The following is a 17,398-nucleotide window of genomic DNA, read 5'->3' as shown; positions in this document are numbered from 1 at the left end:
GTGAAAGCGAGAGTGAGTGAAAGCGAGCGAGTGAGAAAGCGAGCGAGTGAGAAAGCGAGCGAGTGAGAAAGCGAGCAAGTGAGAAAGCGAGCGAGTTAGTGAGCGAGAGAGTAAGTGAGCGAGAGTAAGTGAGCGAGAGCAAAAGAGAGCACGAGCGAGAGAGAAAGCGAGCGAAAGAGAGAAAGCGAGTGAGAAAGCGAGAGCGAAAGAGAAAGCGAGCGAGAAAGCGAGCGCGTGAGAGAAAGCGAGCGCGTGAGAGAAAGCGAGCGAAAGAGAAAGCGAGCGAGAAAGCGAGTGAGAAAGCGAGAGCGCGAGAGAAAGCGAGAGTGAGCGAGAGCGAAAGCGAGAGAGAGTGAGAGCGAGCGAAAGAGCGAGAGCGTGCAGGAAAGCGAGAGAGCGTGTGAGCGTGAGAAAGCGAGAGAGCGTGTGAGCGTGAGAAAGCGAGAGAGCGAGCGAGAGCACAGGAGAGTGAGAGCAAGTGAGAGAGAAAGCGAAAGCGAGCGAGAGCGCGAGAGCAAGCGAGAGAGCGAATGCAAGTGAGAGTGAGAGAAAGTGAGAGAAAGTGATAGCGAGCAAAAGCAAGAGAAAGCGCGAGCAAGCGAAAGTGAAAGCGAGAAATTGAGAGCGAGAGAGAGCGCGAGCGAGAGTGAGCGAGAGCTCGCCAAAGCGAGAGCTCGCAAAAGCGAGAGCTTGCGAGAGAAAGCGAGAGCTCTCGCTTGCGTGAGCGCTCGCAAAAGCAAGAGAAAGCGATAGCGAGCGAAAGCAAGAGAAAGCGCGAGCAAGCGAAAGTGAAAGCGAGAAATTGAGAGAGAGAGAGAGCGAGCGAGAGCTCGCCAAAGTGAGAGCTCGCGAGAGAGCGAGAGAAAGTGAGAGCTCGCAAGAGAAAGTGAGAGCTCGCAAGAGAAAGTGAGAGCTCGCGAGAGAGCGAGAGTGAGAGAGAGCTCGCGAGAGAGCGAGAGTGAGAGAGAACTCGCGAGAGAGAGCGAGTGAGCAAAAGTGAGAGAGAGCGAGAGAAAGCGTGCGAAAGCGAAAGCGAGTGAGTGAGCAAGAGCCAGCATGAGTGCGATAGAGAGGGAGAGTGAGCGAACAAGAGCAAGCGAGAGAAAGAGCGAGAGAGCAATAGAGTGAGAGGGAAAGGGAGCAAGAGAGGGCGAGAGCGCAAGAGAGCGAGCTGAGACATGAGAGCAATTGCGAGAGTGAGAGCAAGAACGAGAGAGAATGTGAGTGAGAGCAAGCGAGAAAGAGCGCGTGTGCAAGAGAGGGAGAGATCAAGAGAGAGGGAGCAAGCAAGAGTGACAGAGCGAGAGTGAGAGTGGGAGAGTGAGTTTGTGAGAGGGCACGAGAGTGAGCGAGGGAGATTGCGCAAGAGAGCGAGAGCACAAGAGAGAGCAATCGAGAGACCGAGTGAGTGAGAGAGCGAGAAAGAGAGAGAGCAAGAGAGATCAAGTGCAAGAGAGTGCAAGCACGAGAGAGAGTGCGCGTGAGTGACGGAGAGAATGAGAGAGAAAGATCGAGAGAGAGCAAGAACGGTGAGTGAGAGCATGCAAGAGAGAGCAAGTGAGCATGAGTGCAAGAGTGACTCTCTGCCATTCCTTCTGCTACCTTCACCAGTGAGTGAGTGAATGACCCAGCCCTCTCTTCCTCAAGCTTTTTTCTCAAACTCATTTGTCAAGAGGAGGTTCTCTTTGAATGACACCCATCAGATCAGCCCATTAAATAGCACATGATTTCCTTTGTGCCTTTGACCAAAAATCAAACGGCAAAGCTGAAGAGAAAAATGTTAAATTCATCTGGCAGCGTTTTTTTCTTTTTCATAAATGAACAATGGAGTGTAGAGATGTATAGTGATAGTAATTCCCTAATCTGCATTTCATCATCTACAGTTTAGCAGAGCTACCTTGTTTTAATTCAAAGGTCTGAATGTTAACTAGGGCCAAGGGCGTGAGACTCATGTGCGAGCCTCAAACTGTGTCTAATAGACGTCAGTATTATTACGCAAAAAGCACAAGCCAGCCAATTTTAATTTGGCCCTGAACAGGTTTTTATCATTTGCACCACACCACAGCAATGGACTAAATGCACTGAAAGTAAAATAACATACTAATTCTACTAACATTCCAAGACCCAATAACATATTCCCCTACTAATATTCAATGCAATTTAGGCCATTGCTTCTGAGTGCAAAACATTGGTGCCTAGGGAAAAGTGGCCCATTTCATAAAATAAAGAGATTTGAACTGTGCAAAGCCAACTGGAAATGAAGAATTAAGTTTGTTCTGCAGTGAATACGTGACACGGTTCAGATGCAAGTTGATTTGTTCATTTATGAAAAAGGACACCGCGCGGGATGAATGTAACATTTTTCTCTTCAGCGCTGCCGTTTGAAACTCCGTCAAAGGCACAAAGGAAATCACGCGCTATTTAATGTGCTGTTTTGTCAAAGACAGAGCGTAAGGGAGCTTGAGATCGAGAGAGAGCGAGAGTGAAAGTGAGTGAGAGTGAAAGTGAGCAAGAGAGTGAGAAAGAGAGGTAGAGCAAGCGTGAATGAGTGTGAGAGAGCGAGCCAGGGGAAGAGAGAGTGACCAAGCGAGCAAGAGTAAATGAGTGCGAGAGAGTGAGCGAGCACCAGAGAGCAAATGTGCATGAGAGAGTGCGGGAGAGAGCAAGATAGAGAGTGAGAGTTAGAGTAAAAGTGAGCATGAGTGAGAGAGACTGAGTGAGCACAGGAGATTGAGCATGAGAGATTGAGCAAGTGAGCTAGAGAGAGCGAGCGAGATAGAAAGAGCAAGACAGAGCAATAATGAGAGAGAGAGCAAGCAACCGAAAGCGAGAGAGAGCAAGGGAGAGAGCGACAGAGCGAGAAAGCGAGAGAGCGCGAGAGAGAGAAAGCGAAAGCGAGAGCGAGCGAAAGCGAGAGAGAAAGTGAGAGTGAGCGAAAGCGAAAGCGAGAGCGAGAGAGAAAGCGAGAGCGAGAGCGAGCGAGAAAGCGAGAGAGAAAGCGAGGGAGAGCGAAAGAGCGAAAGCGAAAGTGAGAGAGTGAAAGCGAGAGCGAGCAAGCGAAAGCGAGAGCAAGCGAGAGAGTGAAAGCGAGAGTGAGAGCGAGCGAGGGCGAGAGAGAGAAAGCGAAAGTGAGAGAGCGAGAGAAAGTGAGAGTGAGAGCGAGAGAGCGAGAGAAAGTGAGAGTGCAAGCGAGAGCGAGAGAAAGTGAGAGTGCGTGCAAGCGAGAGAAAGCGAGAGAGCGAGAGCGAAAGCGAGAGAGAGCGAGAAAGTGAGAGCGAGAGAGCGAACGAGAAAGCGAGAGTGCAAGCGAGAGAGCGAGAAAAAGTGAGAGCTCACAAAAGCGAGACTCCCAAAAGCGAGCGCTCATGTGAGAAAGCGAGAGAGCGTGAGAAAGCGAGAGAGCGTGAGAAAGCGAGAGAAAGCGAAAGCGAGCGAGAGAGAGCAAGAGAAAGCGAGCGAGAGAGATAAAGCGAGAGCGAGCGAGAGATAAAGCGAGAGCAAGCGAAAGCGAGCAAGAGCAAGCGAGAGCAAGAAAGTGAAAGCGCGAGAGCAAGAGAGCAAGCAAGAGCGCAAGAGCGAGAGAGCAAGCGAGAGAGAAAGCGAGAGCAAGCGAGAGAGAAAGCGAGAGCAAGCGAGAGAGAAAGCGAGAGCGAGTGAGAGAGAAAGCGAGAGCAAGCGAGAGAGAAAGCGAGTGAGAAAGCGAGAGCAAGCGAGCGAAAGCGAGAGAGATAAAGCGAGAGAGAGCAAGAGAGATAAAGCGAGCAAGAGCAAGCGAGAGTGAGAGAGAGAAAGCGCGAGAGCAAGCGAGAGAGCGAGAGCAAGCGAGAGAGCGAGCATGAGAGCAAGCGAGAGAGCGAGAGCAAGCGAGAGAGCGAGCGAGAGAGAGCAAGCAAGAGAGAGCAAGAGAGAGCAAGCGAGCGAGAAAGTGAGAGAAAGCGAGAGAGCGTGAGCAAGCGAGCGAGGGAAAGAGCGAGCAAGAGAGAAAGCAAAAGCGAGAGAGAAAGCGAGCGAGAAAGTGAGCGTGAGCGAGAAAGTGAGCGAGAAAGTGAGAGTGAGCGAGAAAGTGAGAGTGAGCGAGAAAGTGAGAGTGAGCGAGAAAGTGAGTGTGAGAGAAAGTGAGAGCGAGAGAAAGCGAGAGAGAATGCGAGAATGCAAGCGAGAGAGAGAGCGAGGGAGAAAGCGAGAAAGCGAGAGCGAGAGAAAGCGAGAGTGACCGAGAGAAAGCGCGAGAGCGACCGAGAGCAAAAGAGAGAGAGAGTGAGCGAAAAAGAGAGAGCGAGCGGGAAAGCGAGAGAGCGTGCAAGGGTGAGAAAGCGAGCGCAAGCGAGAGAAAGCGAGAGAGAGAGCGATAGTGAGCAAAAGCAAGAGAAAGCGAAAGAGAGAAAGCGAGAGCGAGAAATTGAGAGCGAGAGAAAGCGAGGGCGAGTGAGTGTGAGAGCCCGGGCGAGTGAGAGCGGGCGAGAGAGTGAGAGAGAAAGCGAGTGAGAGCAAGCGAGAGTCCGAGAGAAAGCGAGCGACAGAGAAAGCAAATGCGAGCGAGAGCGAGAGAGAAAGCGAGAGCGAGAGAGAAAGCGTGAGCGAGAGAGAAAGCGAGAGTGAGAATGAAAGCGAGAGTGAGCGCAAGCGAGAGAGCAAGAGCGAGCGAAAGTGAGAGAGAAAGCGAGAGCGAGAGAAAGTGCGAACAAGCGAGAGAAAGTGCGAACAAGCGAGAGAAAGTGAGAAAGAGAACGAGCGAGAGAAAGCGAGAGCGAGCCAGAGAGAAAGCGAGAGCGAGCCAGAGAGAAAGTGAGAAAGCGAGAGAGAAAGCAAGAGAAAGCGAAAGAGAGCGAGCGAAAGCGATAGAAAGTGAGCGAGAGCGAGCGAAAGCGAGCGAGAGAAAGCGAGAGCGAGCGAGAGAAAGCGAGGGAGAGCGAAAGAGAAAGTGAGAGAGAATATCGAGAGTGCAAGCGAGAGCGAGTGAAAGCGAGAGAGCGAGAGAGAAAGCGAGAGACAGCGAGACCGAGAGAGAAAGCAAGAGCGAGCGAGAGAGAAAGCGAGAGCGAGAGAGAAAGCGAGCGTGAGAGAAAGCGAGCGTGAGAGAGGGAGCATGAGAGAGCGCGAGATAGAGAGAATGTGAAAGCGAGCGAGAGAGAGCGCCAGCGAAAGCGAGAAAGTGAAAGCGAGAGAAAGCGAGCGAGTGAGAGCAAGAGCGAGCAAGCGAGAGTGCGTGCGCAGGAAAGCAAGCGAGAGAGCGCGTGCGCGAAAGCGAGAGTGCAAGCAAGAGTGAGTGAAAGTGAGAAAGTGAAAGCGAGAGAAAGCGAGCGAGTGAGAGCAAGAGCGAGCAAGCGAGAGTGCGTGCGCAGGAAAGCAAGCGAGAGTGTGCGCGCGCGAAAGCAAGCGAGAGAGTGTGTGCGCGCAAGCAAGCGAGAGAGTGTGCGCGCAAGCAAGCGAGAGAGTGTGCGCGCAAGCAAGCGAGAGAGCGCGCGCGAAAGCAAGCGAGAGAGCGGACGCGAAAGCAAGCGAGAGAGCGCGTGTGAGAAAGCCAGCGAGAGCGCGCACGCACGAGAAAGCAAGCGCAGCGCGAGAGCGCGAGAGAGAAAGCGAGAAAGCGAGAAAGAAAGTGAGAGCGAGCGAGAAAGTGAGAGAGAGAGCGAGAAAGCGAGAGCGAGAAAGCGAGAGCGAGCGAGAAAGCAATTGCAAGCGAGAAAGCGAGCGAGAAAGAGAAAGCGAGCGAGAAAGCGAGAGCGAGCGAGAAAGAGAAAGCGAGCGAGAAAGCGAGAGCAAGAGAAAACGAGAGCGAGCGAGAAAGCGAGAGCGAGAAAGAAAGCGAGAGCGAGCAAGACAGAAAGCAAGAGAGAAACAGAGCGAGTGAAAGTGAAAGTGAGAGATAAAGCGAGCGAGAGAGCGCGAGAGAAAGTGAGCAAGAGTAAGCGAGAGCGAGATAAAGCGAGAGAGAAAGCAAAAGCGAGAGAAAGAGAGAGCGAGCGAAAGCGAGAGAGCGAGAAAGAAAGCGAGAGCGAGCGAAAATGAGAGCGAGAGAGCAAGAGAGAAAGCGGAAGCGAGCGAGAGCAAGTGAGAGAGCGAGCGAGAGAGAAAGTGAGAGCGAAAGCAAGAGTGAGCCAGAGAGAAAGCGAGAGCGAGCAAAAGCGAGCAAGCAAGTGAGAAAGCGAGATTGCGCGCGAGAAAGCAAGCGAGATTGCGCGAGAAAGCAAGATTGCACGCAAGCGAGAGAAGAGAGAGAGAGCGAGTGAGAAAGTGAGAGCGAGCAAGAGAGAAAGCAAGAGCAAGCGAGAAAGAGAAAGCGAGAGAAAATGAGAGCGAGCAAGAGAAAGCGAGAAAGAAAGCGAGAGCGAGCAAGCAAGAAAGCGAGAGAGAGAGAAAGCGAAAGCAAGAGTGAGCGAAAACGAGAGAGAGAAAGCAAGAGCACGCGAGCAAGAGAGAAAAAGAGCATGAGAGAAAGTGAGTGAAAGCGAGAGAAAGCGAAAGTGAGCAAGAGTGAGCGAGAGAGAGAAAGCGAGAGCGCAAGCGAGAACGAGAGAGAAAGCAAGAGAGAGTGAAAGCGAGAGAGCGAGAGAGAGTGAAAGCGAGAGAGAAGGTGAGAGCGAGAGAGCAAGCGAGAGAGAGAAAGCGAAAGCGCGCGAGAGAGAAAGCGAGCAAGAGAGAAAGCGAGAGCACGCGAGCGAGAAAGGGAGAAAAAGAGCGAGAGAGCGTGAGAGAAAGTGAGCGAGCGAGAGCGCAAGCGAGAGAGCAAGCGCAAGCGAGAGAGCAAGCGAGAGCGAGAGTGAGTGAAAGCAAGAGAGCGAGAGAGAAAGCAAGAGAGTGAAAGCGAGAGAGAGAAAGAGCAAGAGAGAGCAAGAGAGAGGGTGCCAGAGAGACCAATTGAGAGAAAGGGAGTGAGAGCAAGTGAGAAAGAGAGAGAGCAAGCACGAGATTGCAAAAGAGGGCAAGCGAGAAAGCAAGTGAGAGTGAGCAAGAGTGAGAATGCAAGAGAGCGAGAGAACAAGAGAGGGAGAGCGATCGAGAGAGCAAGAAAGTGAGCATGAGAATGAAAGAGGGAGCTAGAGAGAGTGAGCAAGAGTGCGGCAGAGAGCAAGCGAGAGAGTGAGAGCAAGCGAGAGCGAGCAAGCAAGAGAGCAAGCATGAGCGAGCACGAGAGTGAGCGAGCACGAGAGAAAGCAAGCAAGCACGAGGGAGTGAGCGTGCATGAGGGAGTGTGAGTGAGCAAGAGCGAGCGAGAGAGCAAGCAAGAGCGAGCAAGAGACAGAACGAGAGAGCGAGCAAGCAAGCACGTGAGAGCGCGAGACGGAGCGATCATGAGAGAATGAGACGGATGGAGAGTGATTGAAAGAGAGTGAGCGAGAGAGCAAGTGAGGGAGAATGAGAGGAAGAAACGGCAAGCGAGAGTGCAAGAGAAAGTGTGCAAGAGGGAGAGTGAGCAAGAGAGTGAGCATGCAAGAGAGAGGGAGCGAGCACGAGAGAGCGAGCACCAGAGTGCGAGAGAAAGCACAAGCGAAAGAGCAAGCGAGAGCAAGCAAGTAAGTGACCAAGAGCCAGCATGAGAGTGAGTGCGATACAGAGAGAGAGGGAAAGAGAGCAAGAGAGGGAGATGGCAAGCAAGAGTGAGAGCGAACAAGAGCATGTGAGAAAGAGAGCGAGGGAGCATACGAGAGAGCTAGCACAACAGTGTGAGAGTGAGCGAGCACGAGAGAGAGTGCATTAGAGTGAGAAGGGGAAAGAGCAAGAGGGAGAGAGCATGCAAGAGAGCGATCTGAGGGAGCGTGAGCAAGAATGAGAGAGTGTGAGTGAGAGACCAAGAGAGAGAGCGTGCGAGAGAGAGGGAGAGGGCGCAAGAGAGTGAGAGGGAGCAAGGAAGAGAGTGCGATAGAGTGAGAGCAAGAGAGGGATAGAGCACAAAAGTGAGAGAGACTGAATGGGAGAGCGAGAGAGCGAAAGCAAGAGCACACGAAAGAGCAAGCAAAAGAACGAAAGCGAGAGAGGGAGAGAGCAAGAGAGAGAGAGCGAGTGAGAGCGAGCAAGAGAGAACAAGAGAAGGACCCAGAGAGATAGCAATCGAGATAGTGTGAGTGAGAGAGTGAGAGAACAAGTGAGAAAGAGAGCGAGCACGAGAGAGAGAAAGAGGGTGAGCAAGAGAGAGCAAGAGCATGAGAGAGAGTGAGAGCGAGCACAAGAGTGCGATTGAGTGAGCATAACAGTGCAAGTGAGAGAAAGGGAGTGAGCACAAGAGTGAACGAGAGAGACAGTGAGAGTGTGAGAATGCTCGAGAGCAAGAGCGAGTGGGAGCAAGAGAGTGTGTGAAGAAAGCAAGCAAGAGCGAGAAAGAGCATGAGAGAGCTAGCACAAGAGTGTGAGAGCGATAGAGCATGAATGAGCGAGAGAGAGCTCACAAGAAAGAGAGCACACAAGAGAGCAAGCAAGAGAATGAGACAGAGCAAGAAAGCGTGCGAGAGAGAAGTGAGAAAGAGAGAACTAGACAGCAAGTGTGAGTGAGAGAGAACGAGAGTGAGAACAAGAGTATGAGAGTGAGTATGAGAGAGTGCAAGTGAGCGAGCGAGCATGAGAGAGAAAGCAGTGCAAGCACGAGGGAGTGAACGAGCATGAGCGAGAGCAAGCAAGAGTGAGCAAGAGACATAGAACGCGAGAGAGAGCGAGTGAGCAAGCGATCATGAGATATCGAGAGCGATTGATAGAAAGTGAGCGAGAGCAAGAGGAAGAAACAGCAAGCGAGAGAGTGCAAGACAAAGTGAGTAAGGCAGCGTGAGAGAGTGAGTGAGCGTGAGCGAGTGAGCACAAGAGTGCGAGAGAGCAAGCAAGAGAAAGCGAGTGAGTGACCAAGAGCCAGCATGAGTGCGATAGAGAGAGTGAGAGAGAGGGAGATAGCAAGCAAGAGTGAGCGAACAAGAGCAAGCGAGAGAAAGAGCGAGAGAGCAATAGAGTGAGAGGGAAAGAGAGCAAGAAAGGGCGAGAGCGCAAGAGAGCGAGCTGAGAGACGTGAGAGCAATTGCGAGAGTGAGAGCAAGAATGAGAGAGTGTGAGTGAGAGACAGCAAGCGAGAAAGAGAGCGTGCGCAAGAGAGGGAGAGATCAAGAGAGAGAGCATGTGAGAAAGAGAGAGAGCTGGAGAGAGAGTGAGAGGGAGCAAGCAAGAGTGACAGAGCGAGAGAGAACGAGAGTGAGAGAGCGTGTTAGAGGGCACGAGAGTGAGCGAGAGCACGAGAGTCAGTGAGAGCACGAGAGAGTGAGAGTGAGCGAGGGAGATTGAGAGCAAGCAAGAGCACGAGAGCACAAAAGAGCAAGAGAGAGAGAGCAATCGAGAGACCGAGTGAGTGAGAGAGCAAGAAAGAGAGAGAGCGAGAGAGATCAAGTGCAAGAGAGTGCAAGCACGAGAGAGTGTGTGCGTGAGAGACAGAGAGAACGAGAAAGATCGAGAGAGAGCAAGAACGAGCAAGAGAGAGCTCAAAGAGGGTGAGAGCATGCAAGAGAGAGCAAGTGAGCGTGAGTGCGAGAGTGACTCTCTGCCAGTCCTTCCGCTACCTTCACCAGTGAGTGAGTGAATGACCCAGCCCTCTCTTCCTCAAGCTTTTTTCTCAAACTCATTTGTCAAGAGGAGGTTCTCTTTGAATGACACATCAGCCCATTAAATAGCACATGATTTCCTTTGTGCCTTTGACCAAAATTCAAACGGCAGAGCTGAAGAGAAAAATGTTAAATTCATCTGGCAGCGTTTTTTCCTTTTTCATAAATGAACAATGGAGTGTAGAAATGTATAGTGATAGTATTTCCCTAATCTGCATTTCATCATCTACAGTTTAGCAGAGCTACCTTGTTTTAATTCAAAGGTCTGAATGTTAACTAGGGCCAAGGGCGTGAGACTCATGTGCGAGCCTCAAACTGTGTCTAATAGACGTCAGTATTATTACGCAAAAAGCACAAGCCAGCCAAATTCAATTTGGCCCTGAACAGGTTTTATCATTTGCACCACACCACAGCAATGGACTAAATGCAATGAAAGTAAAATAACATACTAATTCTACTAACATTCCAAGACCCAATAACATATCCCCCTACTAATATTCAATGCAATTTAGGCCATTGCTTCTGAGTGCAAAACATTGGTGCCTAGGGGAAAGTGGCCCATTTCATAAAATAAAAAGAGATTTGAACTGTGCAAAGCCAACTGGAAATGTAGAATTAAGTTTGTTCTGCAGTGAATACGTGACACAGTTCAGATGCAAGTTGATTTGTTCAAACTGCCTCCATTGTTCATTTATGAAAAAGGACACCGCGATGGATGAATGAAACATTTTTCTCTTCAGCACTGCAGTTTGAAACTCCGTCAAAGGCACAAAGGAAATGACACGCTATTTAATGTGCTGTTTTGTCAAAGACAGAGTGTAAGGGAGCTTGAGATCGAGAGAGAGCGAGAGTGAAAGTGAGCAAGAAAGTGAGAAAGAGAGGGAGAGCAAGCGTGAATGAGTGTGAGAGAGCGAGCCAGGGGAAGAGAGAGTGACCAAGCGAGCAAGAGTAAATGAGTGCGAGAGAGTGAGCGAGCACCAGAGAGCAAATGTGCATGAGAGAGTGCGGGAGAGAGCAAGATAGAGAGTGAGAGTGAGAGTTAGAGTAAAAGTGAGCATACGTGAGAAAGCAAGTGAGAGAGACTGAGTGAGCACAGGAGAGCGAGCATGAGAGATTGAGCAAGTGAGCTAGAGAGAGCGAGCGAGATAGAAAGAGCAAGACAGAGCAATCATGAGTGAGAGAGAGCAAGCAAGCAAAAGCGAGAGAGAGCAAGGGAGAGAGTGACAGAGCGAGAAAGCGAGAGAGCGCGAGAATGCGAGCGAAAGCGAGAGAAAGTAAAAGTGAGAGCGAGCAAAAGCGAGTTTGAGAAAGCGAGAGCGAGAGAGAGAAAGCGAAAGCGAGAGCGAGCGAAAGCGAGAGAATGAAAGCGAGAGAGTGAAAGCGAGAGCGAGCGAAAGCGAGAGAGTGAAAGCGAGAGAGTGAAAGCGAGAGCAAGCGAGAGCGAGCGAAAGCGAGAGAGTGAAAGCGAGAGCGAGCGAAAGCGAGAGAGTGAAAGCGAGAGCGAGCGAAAGCGAGAGAGTGAAAGCGAGAGCGAGCGAAAGCGAGAGAGTGAAAGCGAGAGCGAGCGAAAGCGAGAGAGTGAAAGCGAGAGAGTGAAAGCGAGAGCGAGCGAAAGCGAGAGAGTGAAAGCGAGAGCGAGCGAGAGAAAGCGAGAGAGAAAGCGAAAGCGAGCGAGAGCAAGAGAGAGCGCGAGCGAGAGAGAAAGCGAAAGCGAGAGAAAGCGAGAGTGCAAGTGAGTGAAAGTGAGAAAGCGAGAGTGCAAGCGAGAGCGAACGAAAGTGAGAGAGAAAGCGAGAGTGAGCGAGAAAGTGAGAGCGAGAGAGCGAACGAGAAAGCCAGAGTGCAAGCGAGAGAGTGCAAGCGAGAGAGCGAGAGAAAGTGAGAGCTCGCAAAAGCGAGAGCTCCCATAAGCGAGAGAAAGCGAGCGCTCGTGTGAGAAAGCGAGAGAGCGAGAGCAAGCGAAAGCGAGCAAGAGAGATAAAGCGAGCAAGAGCGAGAGCAAGCGAGAGCGACAGTGAGCGAGAGCGAGAGAGCAAGCGAGAGAGAAAGCGAGAGCAAGCGAGAGAGAAAGCGAGCAAGAGAGAATGCGAGTGAGAAAGCGAGAGAACGAGCAAGCGAGCGAGAGAGAAAGCGAGTGAGAAAGCGAGCGAAAGCAAGAGAGCACGAGCAAGCGAGAGAGAGAGCGAGTGAACGAGTGAGCGAGAGAAAAAGCGAAAGCGAGAGAGAGAAAGCAATAGAAAGCGAGAGACAGCGAGAGCGAACAAAAGCGAGAGAGAGTGAGAGAGAGCACGAGAGAGAGAAAGCGAGAGAAGGCGAGAGCAAGAGAAAGCGAGAGCGTGAGAGAAAGTGAGAGCGCGAGAGAAAGCGAGCAAGAGCGCGAGAGAAAGCGAGCGAGAGCAGGCAAGAGAGTGAGAGACAAAGCGAAAGCGAGCGAGAGCAAGAGAGCGAGAGTGCAAGCGAGAGTGAGTGAGAGAGAGAGTGAGAGCGAGTGAGAGAGAGCGAGCGAGAGCTCGCCAAAGCAAGAGAAAGCGAGAGCTTGCCAAAGCGAGAGAAAGCGAGAGCTCGCAAAAGCGAGAGCTTGCCAAAGCGAGAGAAAGCGAGAGCTCGCAAAAGTGAAAGAAAGCGAGAGCTCGTGTGAGAAAGCGAGAGAGCAAGAGAAAGCGAAAGCGAGCGAGAGAGAGCGAGAGAGAGAGAGCGAGAGAGATAAAGCGAGAGCAAGCGAAAGCGAGAGAGAGCGAGAGAGATAAAGCGAGCAAGCGAAAGCGAGAGAGCGAGAGAGATAAAGCGAGCAAGAGAAAGCGAGAGAGCGAGAGCAAGCGAGAGAGCAAGCGAGAGCGAGAGCGCAAGCGAGAGCGAGAGAGCAAGCGAGAGAGCGAGCGAGAGCGAAAGCAAGAGAAAGCGAGAGCGAAAGCAAGAGAGAAAGCGAGCGAAAGCAAGAGCGAGCAAGAGAAAGCGAGTGAGAAAGCGAGAGAGCAAGAGAGAAAGCGAGCAAAAGCGAGAGAGCGTGAGCAAGTGAGCGAGAGAGAAAGCAAGAGCGAGTGAAAGAGCGAGCGAGAGAGAAAGTGAAAGCGAGAGAGAGAAAGCGAAAGCGAGAGAGAGAAAGCGAGAGCAAGCGAGAGAGAAAGCGAGAGAGCGCGAGAGAGAGAAAGCGATCAAAAGCGAGAGAGAAAGCAAAAGAGCGAGTGAAAGCGAGAGAGAGAAAGCGAAAGCGAGAGAGTGAAAGCAAGAGCGAGCGAGAGAGAAAGCGAGAGAGAAAGCGAGAGCAAGTGAAAGAGCGAGCAAGAGAGAAAGCGAGAGAGAGAAAGTGAGAGAGAGCGAGCGAGAGAAAGCGAGAGAGCGCAAGAGAGAGAAAGCGAGAGAGAAAGCAAAAGAGCGAGCAAAAGTGAGAGAGAGAAAGCGAGAGAGTGAAAGCAAGAGCGAGCGAGAGAGAAAGCGAGAGAAAGCGAGAGCAAGAGAGAAAGTGAGAGAGAGCGAAAGCAGGAGAGAGCGAAAGCGAGAGAGAAAGCGAGAGAGAGCGAATGCGAGAGAGCGAGAGAAAGTGAGAGCGAGAAAGTGAGAGCGAGAGAGAAAGTGAGTGAGCGAGAAAAGTGAGAGTGAGAGAGAAAACGAGAGCAAGAGAAAGCGAGAAAGTGAGAGAGCGCGAGAAAGTGAGAGAGCGAGCGAGAAAGCGAGAGAGCGAGCGAGAAAGCGAGAGTGCAAGCGCGAGAGTGCAAGCGAGAGAAAGCGAGAGCTCGCAAAAGCGGGAGAAAGCGAGAGCTCGCAAAAGCGGGAAAAAGCGAGAGCTCGCAAAAGCGGGAGAAAGCGAGAGCTCGCGTGAGAAAGTGAGAGAAAGCAAAAGCGAGCAAGAGAGAGTGAGAGCAAGCGAGAGAGAGCGAGAGATAAAGCGAGAGCAAGCGAAAGCGAGAGAGAGAGAAAGCAAAAGCGCAAGAGCGAGAGCGAGCGAGAGAGCGAGAGAGTGAGAGAGCGAGTGAGAGAGCGAGAGTGAGCGCAAGCGAGAGAGAAAGCGAGAGCGAGCGAGAGCGAGAGAGAGCAAGCAAGAGAGAAAGCGAGTGAGAAAGCGAAAGAAAGCGAGAGAGCAAACGAGCGAGAGAAAGTGAGCGAGAAAGCGAGCAAAAGTGAGAGAGCGTGAGCGAGTGAAAGAGCAAGCGAGAGAAAGCGAGAGAGAAAGTGAGAGCAAGAAAGTGAGAGTGAGCGAGAAAGTGAGAGTGAGTGAGAAAGTGAGAGCGAGCGAGAAAGTGAGAGCGAGAGAGAAAGTGAGAGCGAGAGAGAAAGCGAGAGCGAGAGAGAGAATGCGAGAGTGCAAGTGAGAGAGCGAGAGAGAGAGCGAGCGAAAGAGAAAGCTAGAGCGAGAGAGAAAGCGAGGGAGAAAGTGAAAGCGAGCGAGAAAGCGAGAGAAAGCAAGAGCGAGCAAGAGAAAGCAAGAGAAAAAGCGAAAGCGAGCAAAAGCGAGAGAGAGCGAGCGAGAGTGAGCGAGAGCAAAAGAGAGAGAGAGTGAGCGAAAGAGCGAGCGAAAAAGAGAGAGCGAGCAGGAAAGCGAGAGAGCGTGCGAGCGTGAGAAAGCGAGCGAGAGAGAGAGCGAGAGCGTGCAAGTGAGTGACCAAGAGCCAGCATGAGAGTGAGTGCGATACAGAGAGAGAGAGAGAGAGGGAAAGAGAGCAAGAGAGGGAGATGGCAAGCAAGAGTGAGAGCGAACAAGAGCAAGTGAGAAAGAGAGCGAGGGAGCATGAGAGAGAGCTAGCACAACAGTGTGAGAGTGAGCGAGAGCGAGCACGAGAGAGAGTGCATTAGAGTGAGAGGGGGAAAGAGCAAGAGGGAGAGAGCGTGCAAGAGAGCGATCTGAGGGAGCGTGAGCAAGAATGAGAGAGTGTGAGTGAGAGACCAAGAGAGAGAGCGTATGAGAGAGAGGGAGAGAGCGCAAGAGCGTGAGAGCGAGCAAGGAAGAGAGTGCGATAGAGTGAGAGCAAGAGAGGGATAGAGCACGAAAGTGAGAGAGACTGAATGGGAGAGCGAGAGAGCGAAAGTAAGAGCACACGAAAGAGCAAGCAAAAGAACAAAAGAGAGAGAGCGAGTGAGAGCGAGCAAGAGAAGGACCCAGAGAGATAGCAATCGAGAGAGAGCGTGTGAGAGAACAAGTGAGAAAGAGCGCGAGCACGAGAGAGAGAAAGAGGGTGAGCAAGAGAGAGCAAGAGCATGAGAGAGAGTGAGAGCAAGCACAAGAGTGCGAGTGAGTGAGCATGACATTGCGAGTGAGAGAAAGGGAGTGAGCACAAGAGTGAACGAGAGAGACAGTGAAAGTGAGAGCGTGAGAATGCTCGAGAGCAAGAGTGAGTGAGAGCAAAAGAGTGAAGAAAGCAAGCAAGAGCGAGAAAGAGCATGAGAGAGAGCTAGCACAAGAGTGTGTGAGAGCGAGCGAGCATGAATGAGCGAGAGAGAGCTCACAAGAAAGAGAGCACACAAGAGAGCAAGCAAGAGAATGAGAGAACAAGCGAGAGAGACAGAGCAAGCGAGAATGAAACCGAGCAAGAAAGCGTGCAAGAGAGAGCAAGTGAGAAAGAGAGAACTAGACAGCAAGTGTGAGAGAGAGAATGAGAGTCAGAACGAGAGAGTGAGAGAACAAGAGTATGAGAGTGAGTATGAGAGAGTGCAAGTGAGAGACAGAGCGATCGAGCATGAGAGAGAAAGCAAGAGCGAGCAAGAAAGAGCAAGAGAGAAAGCAAGTGAGAGCGAGAGAAAGCGAGATTGCGCACGAGAGAAAGCGAGAGCGAGAGAAAGCGAGAGAGAAAGCAAAAGCGAGAGAGAAAGAGAGAGGGAGCGAAAGCGAGAGAGCGAGAAAGAAAGCAAGAGCGAGCGAGAAAGTGAGAGCAAGCAAGAAAGCGAGAGCGAGCGAGAAAGCGAGAGCGAGCAAGAAAGCGAGAGCAAGCGAGAAAGAGAGAGCGAGCAAGAAAGCGAGAGCGAGCGAAAACGAGAGCGAAAGAAAGCGAGAGCGAGCAAGAGAGAAAGCAAGAGCGAGCAAGAGAGAAAGCAAGAGCAAGCGAGAAAGCGAAAGCGAGTGAGAAAGGGAAAGCAAGCGAGAAAGCGAGAGTGAGAGAAAGTGAGAGCGAGCAAGAGAGAAAGCAGGAAAGAAAGCGAGAATGAGCAAGAGAGAAAGCAAGAGCAAGTGAGAAAGTGAGAGCGAGAAAGCCAGAGCGAGCGAGAGAGAAAGCCAGAGCAAGCAAGAGAGAGCGAGAGCAAGCAAGAGAGAGCGAGAGCGAGCGAGAAAGTGAGAGCGAGCGAGAAAGTGAGAGCGAGTGAGAAAGTGAGAGAGAGCGAGAGAGAAAGCGAGAGAGAGCGAGAGAGAAAGCGAGTGAGAAAGCGAGAGTGAGCAAGAAAGCGAGACCGAGCGAGAGCGAGCGAGAGAGCAAGAGAAAGCAAGAGAAGGCGAGAGCAAGCAAGCGAGCGAGAGATCAAGAGAAAGCGAGAGCGAGCAAGAGAAAGCGAGAGCAAGCGAGAGAGAAAGCGAGTGAGCGAAAGCAAGAGCGAGAGTGAGCGAGAGAGAAAGAGAGAGTGAGCAAGAAAGAGTGAGAGAGAAAGCGAGGGAGAAAGCGAGAGTGAGCGAGAAAGTGAGAGTGAGTGAGAAAGCGAGAGCGAGCGAAAGAGAGAAAGCGATAGAAAGCAAGAGCGAGTGAAAGCGAGAGAGTGCCAAAGCATGCGAGAGCGAGAGAGAAAGCGAGAGCGAGTGAGAGCAAGCGCGCAAGCGAGAGCAAGAGAGGGAGCGCGAGAGAGAACGCGAGAGCGAAAGTGAGAGAGAGCGAGAGTGAAAGTGCGAGAGCGAGCGCAAGTGAGAGCGAGCAAGAGAGCGAACAAGAGCAAAAGAGAGAGCGAGCGAAAGCAAGAGTGAGAGCGGGGCAAGAGCGAGTGCGAGCGAGAGAGAGCGGGAGAAAGCGAGAGCGAGCGAGAGAAAGCGAGAGAAAGCGAGAGCGAGCTAGAGAAAGCGAGAGCGAGAGAAAGCGAGAGCGAGAGAAAGCGAGAGCGAGAGAAAGCGAGAGAGGGAGAAAGCGAGAGCGAGCGAGAAAGCGAGAAAGCGAGCGAGAAAGTGAGAGCAAGAAAGAGCGAGAGCGAGAGAAAGCGAGAGCAAGCGAGAGAGAAAGCGAGAGAAAGCGAGAGCGAGCAAGAGAAAGCGAGAAAAAAAGCAAGAGCGAGCAAGAGAGAAAGCAAGAGCAAGCGAGAAAGCGAGAGCAAGCGAGCGAGAGAAAGCGAGAGTGAGCGAGAGAGAAAGCGAGAGCGAGCGAGAGAGAAAGCGAGAGCAAGCAAGTGCGAGAGAGAAAGCGCGAGCGCGAGAGTGAGCGAGAGCGAGAGAGAGAGAGCGCAAACAAAAGCGAGAGCGAGAGAAAGCGAGAGTGAGTGAAAGCGAGAGTGAGTGAAAGCGAGCGAGTGAGAGAGAAAGCGAGCGAGAGAGAAAGCGAGCGAGTGAGAAAGCGAGCGAGTGAGAAAGCGAGCGAGTAAGTGAGCGAGAGAGTAAGTGAGCGAGAGTAAGTGAGCGAGAGAGAAAGTGAGCGAGAGATAAAGTGAGCGAGTGCAAAAGAGAGCGCGAGCGAGAGAGAAAGTGAGCGAGAGCAAAAGAGAGCACGAGCGAGAGAGAAAGCGAGCGAAAGAGAGAAAGCGAGCAAGAAAGCGAGAGCGCGAGAAAATGCAAGTGAGAGTGAGAGAAAGTGAGAGAAAGTGATAGCGAGCAAAAGCAAGAGAAAGCGCGAGCAAGCGAAAGTGAAAGCGAGAAATTGAGAGCGAGAGAGAGCGTGAGCGAGAGTGAGAGAGCGCGTGAGCGAGAGCTAGCCAAAGCGAGAGCTCGC

General features: G+C 51.8%; 2 protein-coding genes across 2 annotated transcripts; both read left to right on the top strand.

Moving 5' to 3' along the window:
* Nucleotides 1–8,662: 8,662 nt before the first annotated feature.
* LOC138553635 (uncharacterized) lies at nt 8,663–12,614 on the top strand. The gene is made up of 4 exons (XM_069642572.1): nt 8,663–8,740; nt 10,940–11,304; nt 11,946–12,034; nt 12,424–12,614. The coding sequence occupies exons 1-4, from the start codon at nt 8,663–8,665 to the stop codon at nt 12,612–12,614; spliced, it is 723 nt and encodes a 240-aa protein (XP_069498673.1).
* A 2,627-nt stretch (nt 12,615–15,241) lies between these two features.
* LOC138553620 (octapeptide-repeat protein T2-like) lies at nt 15,242–15,625 on the top strand. Its single transcript, XM_069642569.1, has one exon. It carries the CDS (start codon nt 15,242–15,244, stop codon nt 15,623–15,625), a length of 384 nt encoding a protein of 127 aa, XP_069498670.1.
* Nucleotides 15,626–17,398: the final 1,773 nt, after the last annotated feature.

This window comes from Ambystoma mexicanum, chromosome 1q, assembly GCF_040938575.1.
Source record: "Ambystoma mexicanum isolate Mex_15411 chromosome 1q, UKY_AmexF1_1, whole genome shotgun sequence".
Taxonomy (NCBI): domain Eukaryota; kingdom Metazoa; phylum Chordata; class Amphibia; order Caudata; family Ambystomatidae; genus Ambystoma; species Ambystoma mexicanum.
This window is presented reverse-complemented; position numbering and strand designations above follow the sequence as displayed.

Coding starts and splice junctions, on each gene's coding strand:
- LOC138553635 (XM_069642572.1), top strand. CDS start 8,663: ATGAGATATCGAGAGCGATTGATAGAAAGTGAGCGAGAGCAAGAGGAA. Junction 8,741..10,939: donor GCGAGAGAGTGCAAGACAAA/GTGAGTAAGGCA, acceptor AGAGAATGAAAG/CGAGAGAGTGAAAGCGAGAG. Junction 11,305..11,945: donor GAGAGAAAGCGAGAGTGCAA/GTGAGTGAAAGT, acceptor AAAGCGAGCAAG/AGCGCGAGAGAAAGCGAGCG.
- LOC138553620 (XM_069642569.1), top strand. CDS start 15,242: ATGAGAGAGAAAGCAAGAGCGAGCAAGAAAGAGCAAGAGAGAAAGCAA.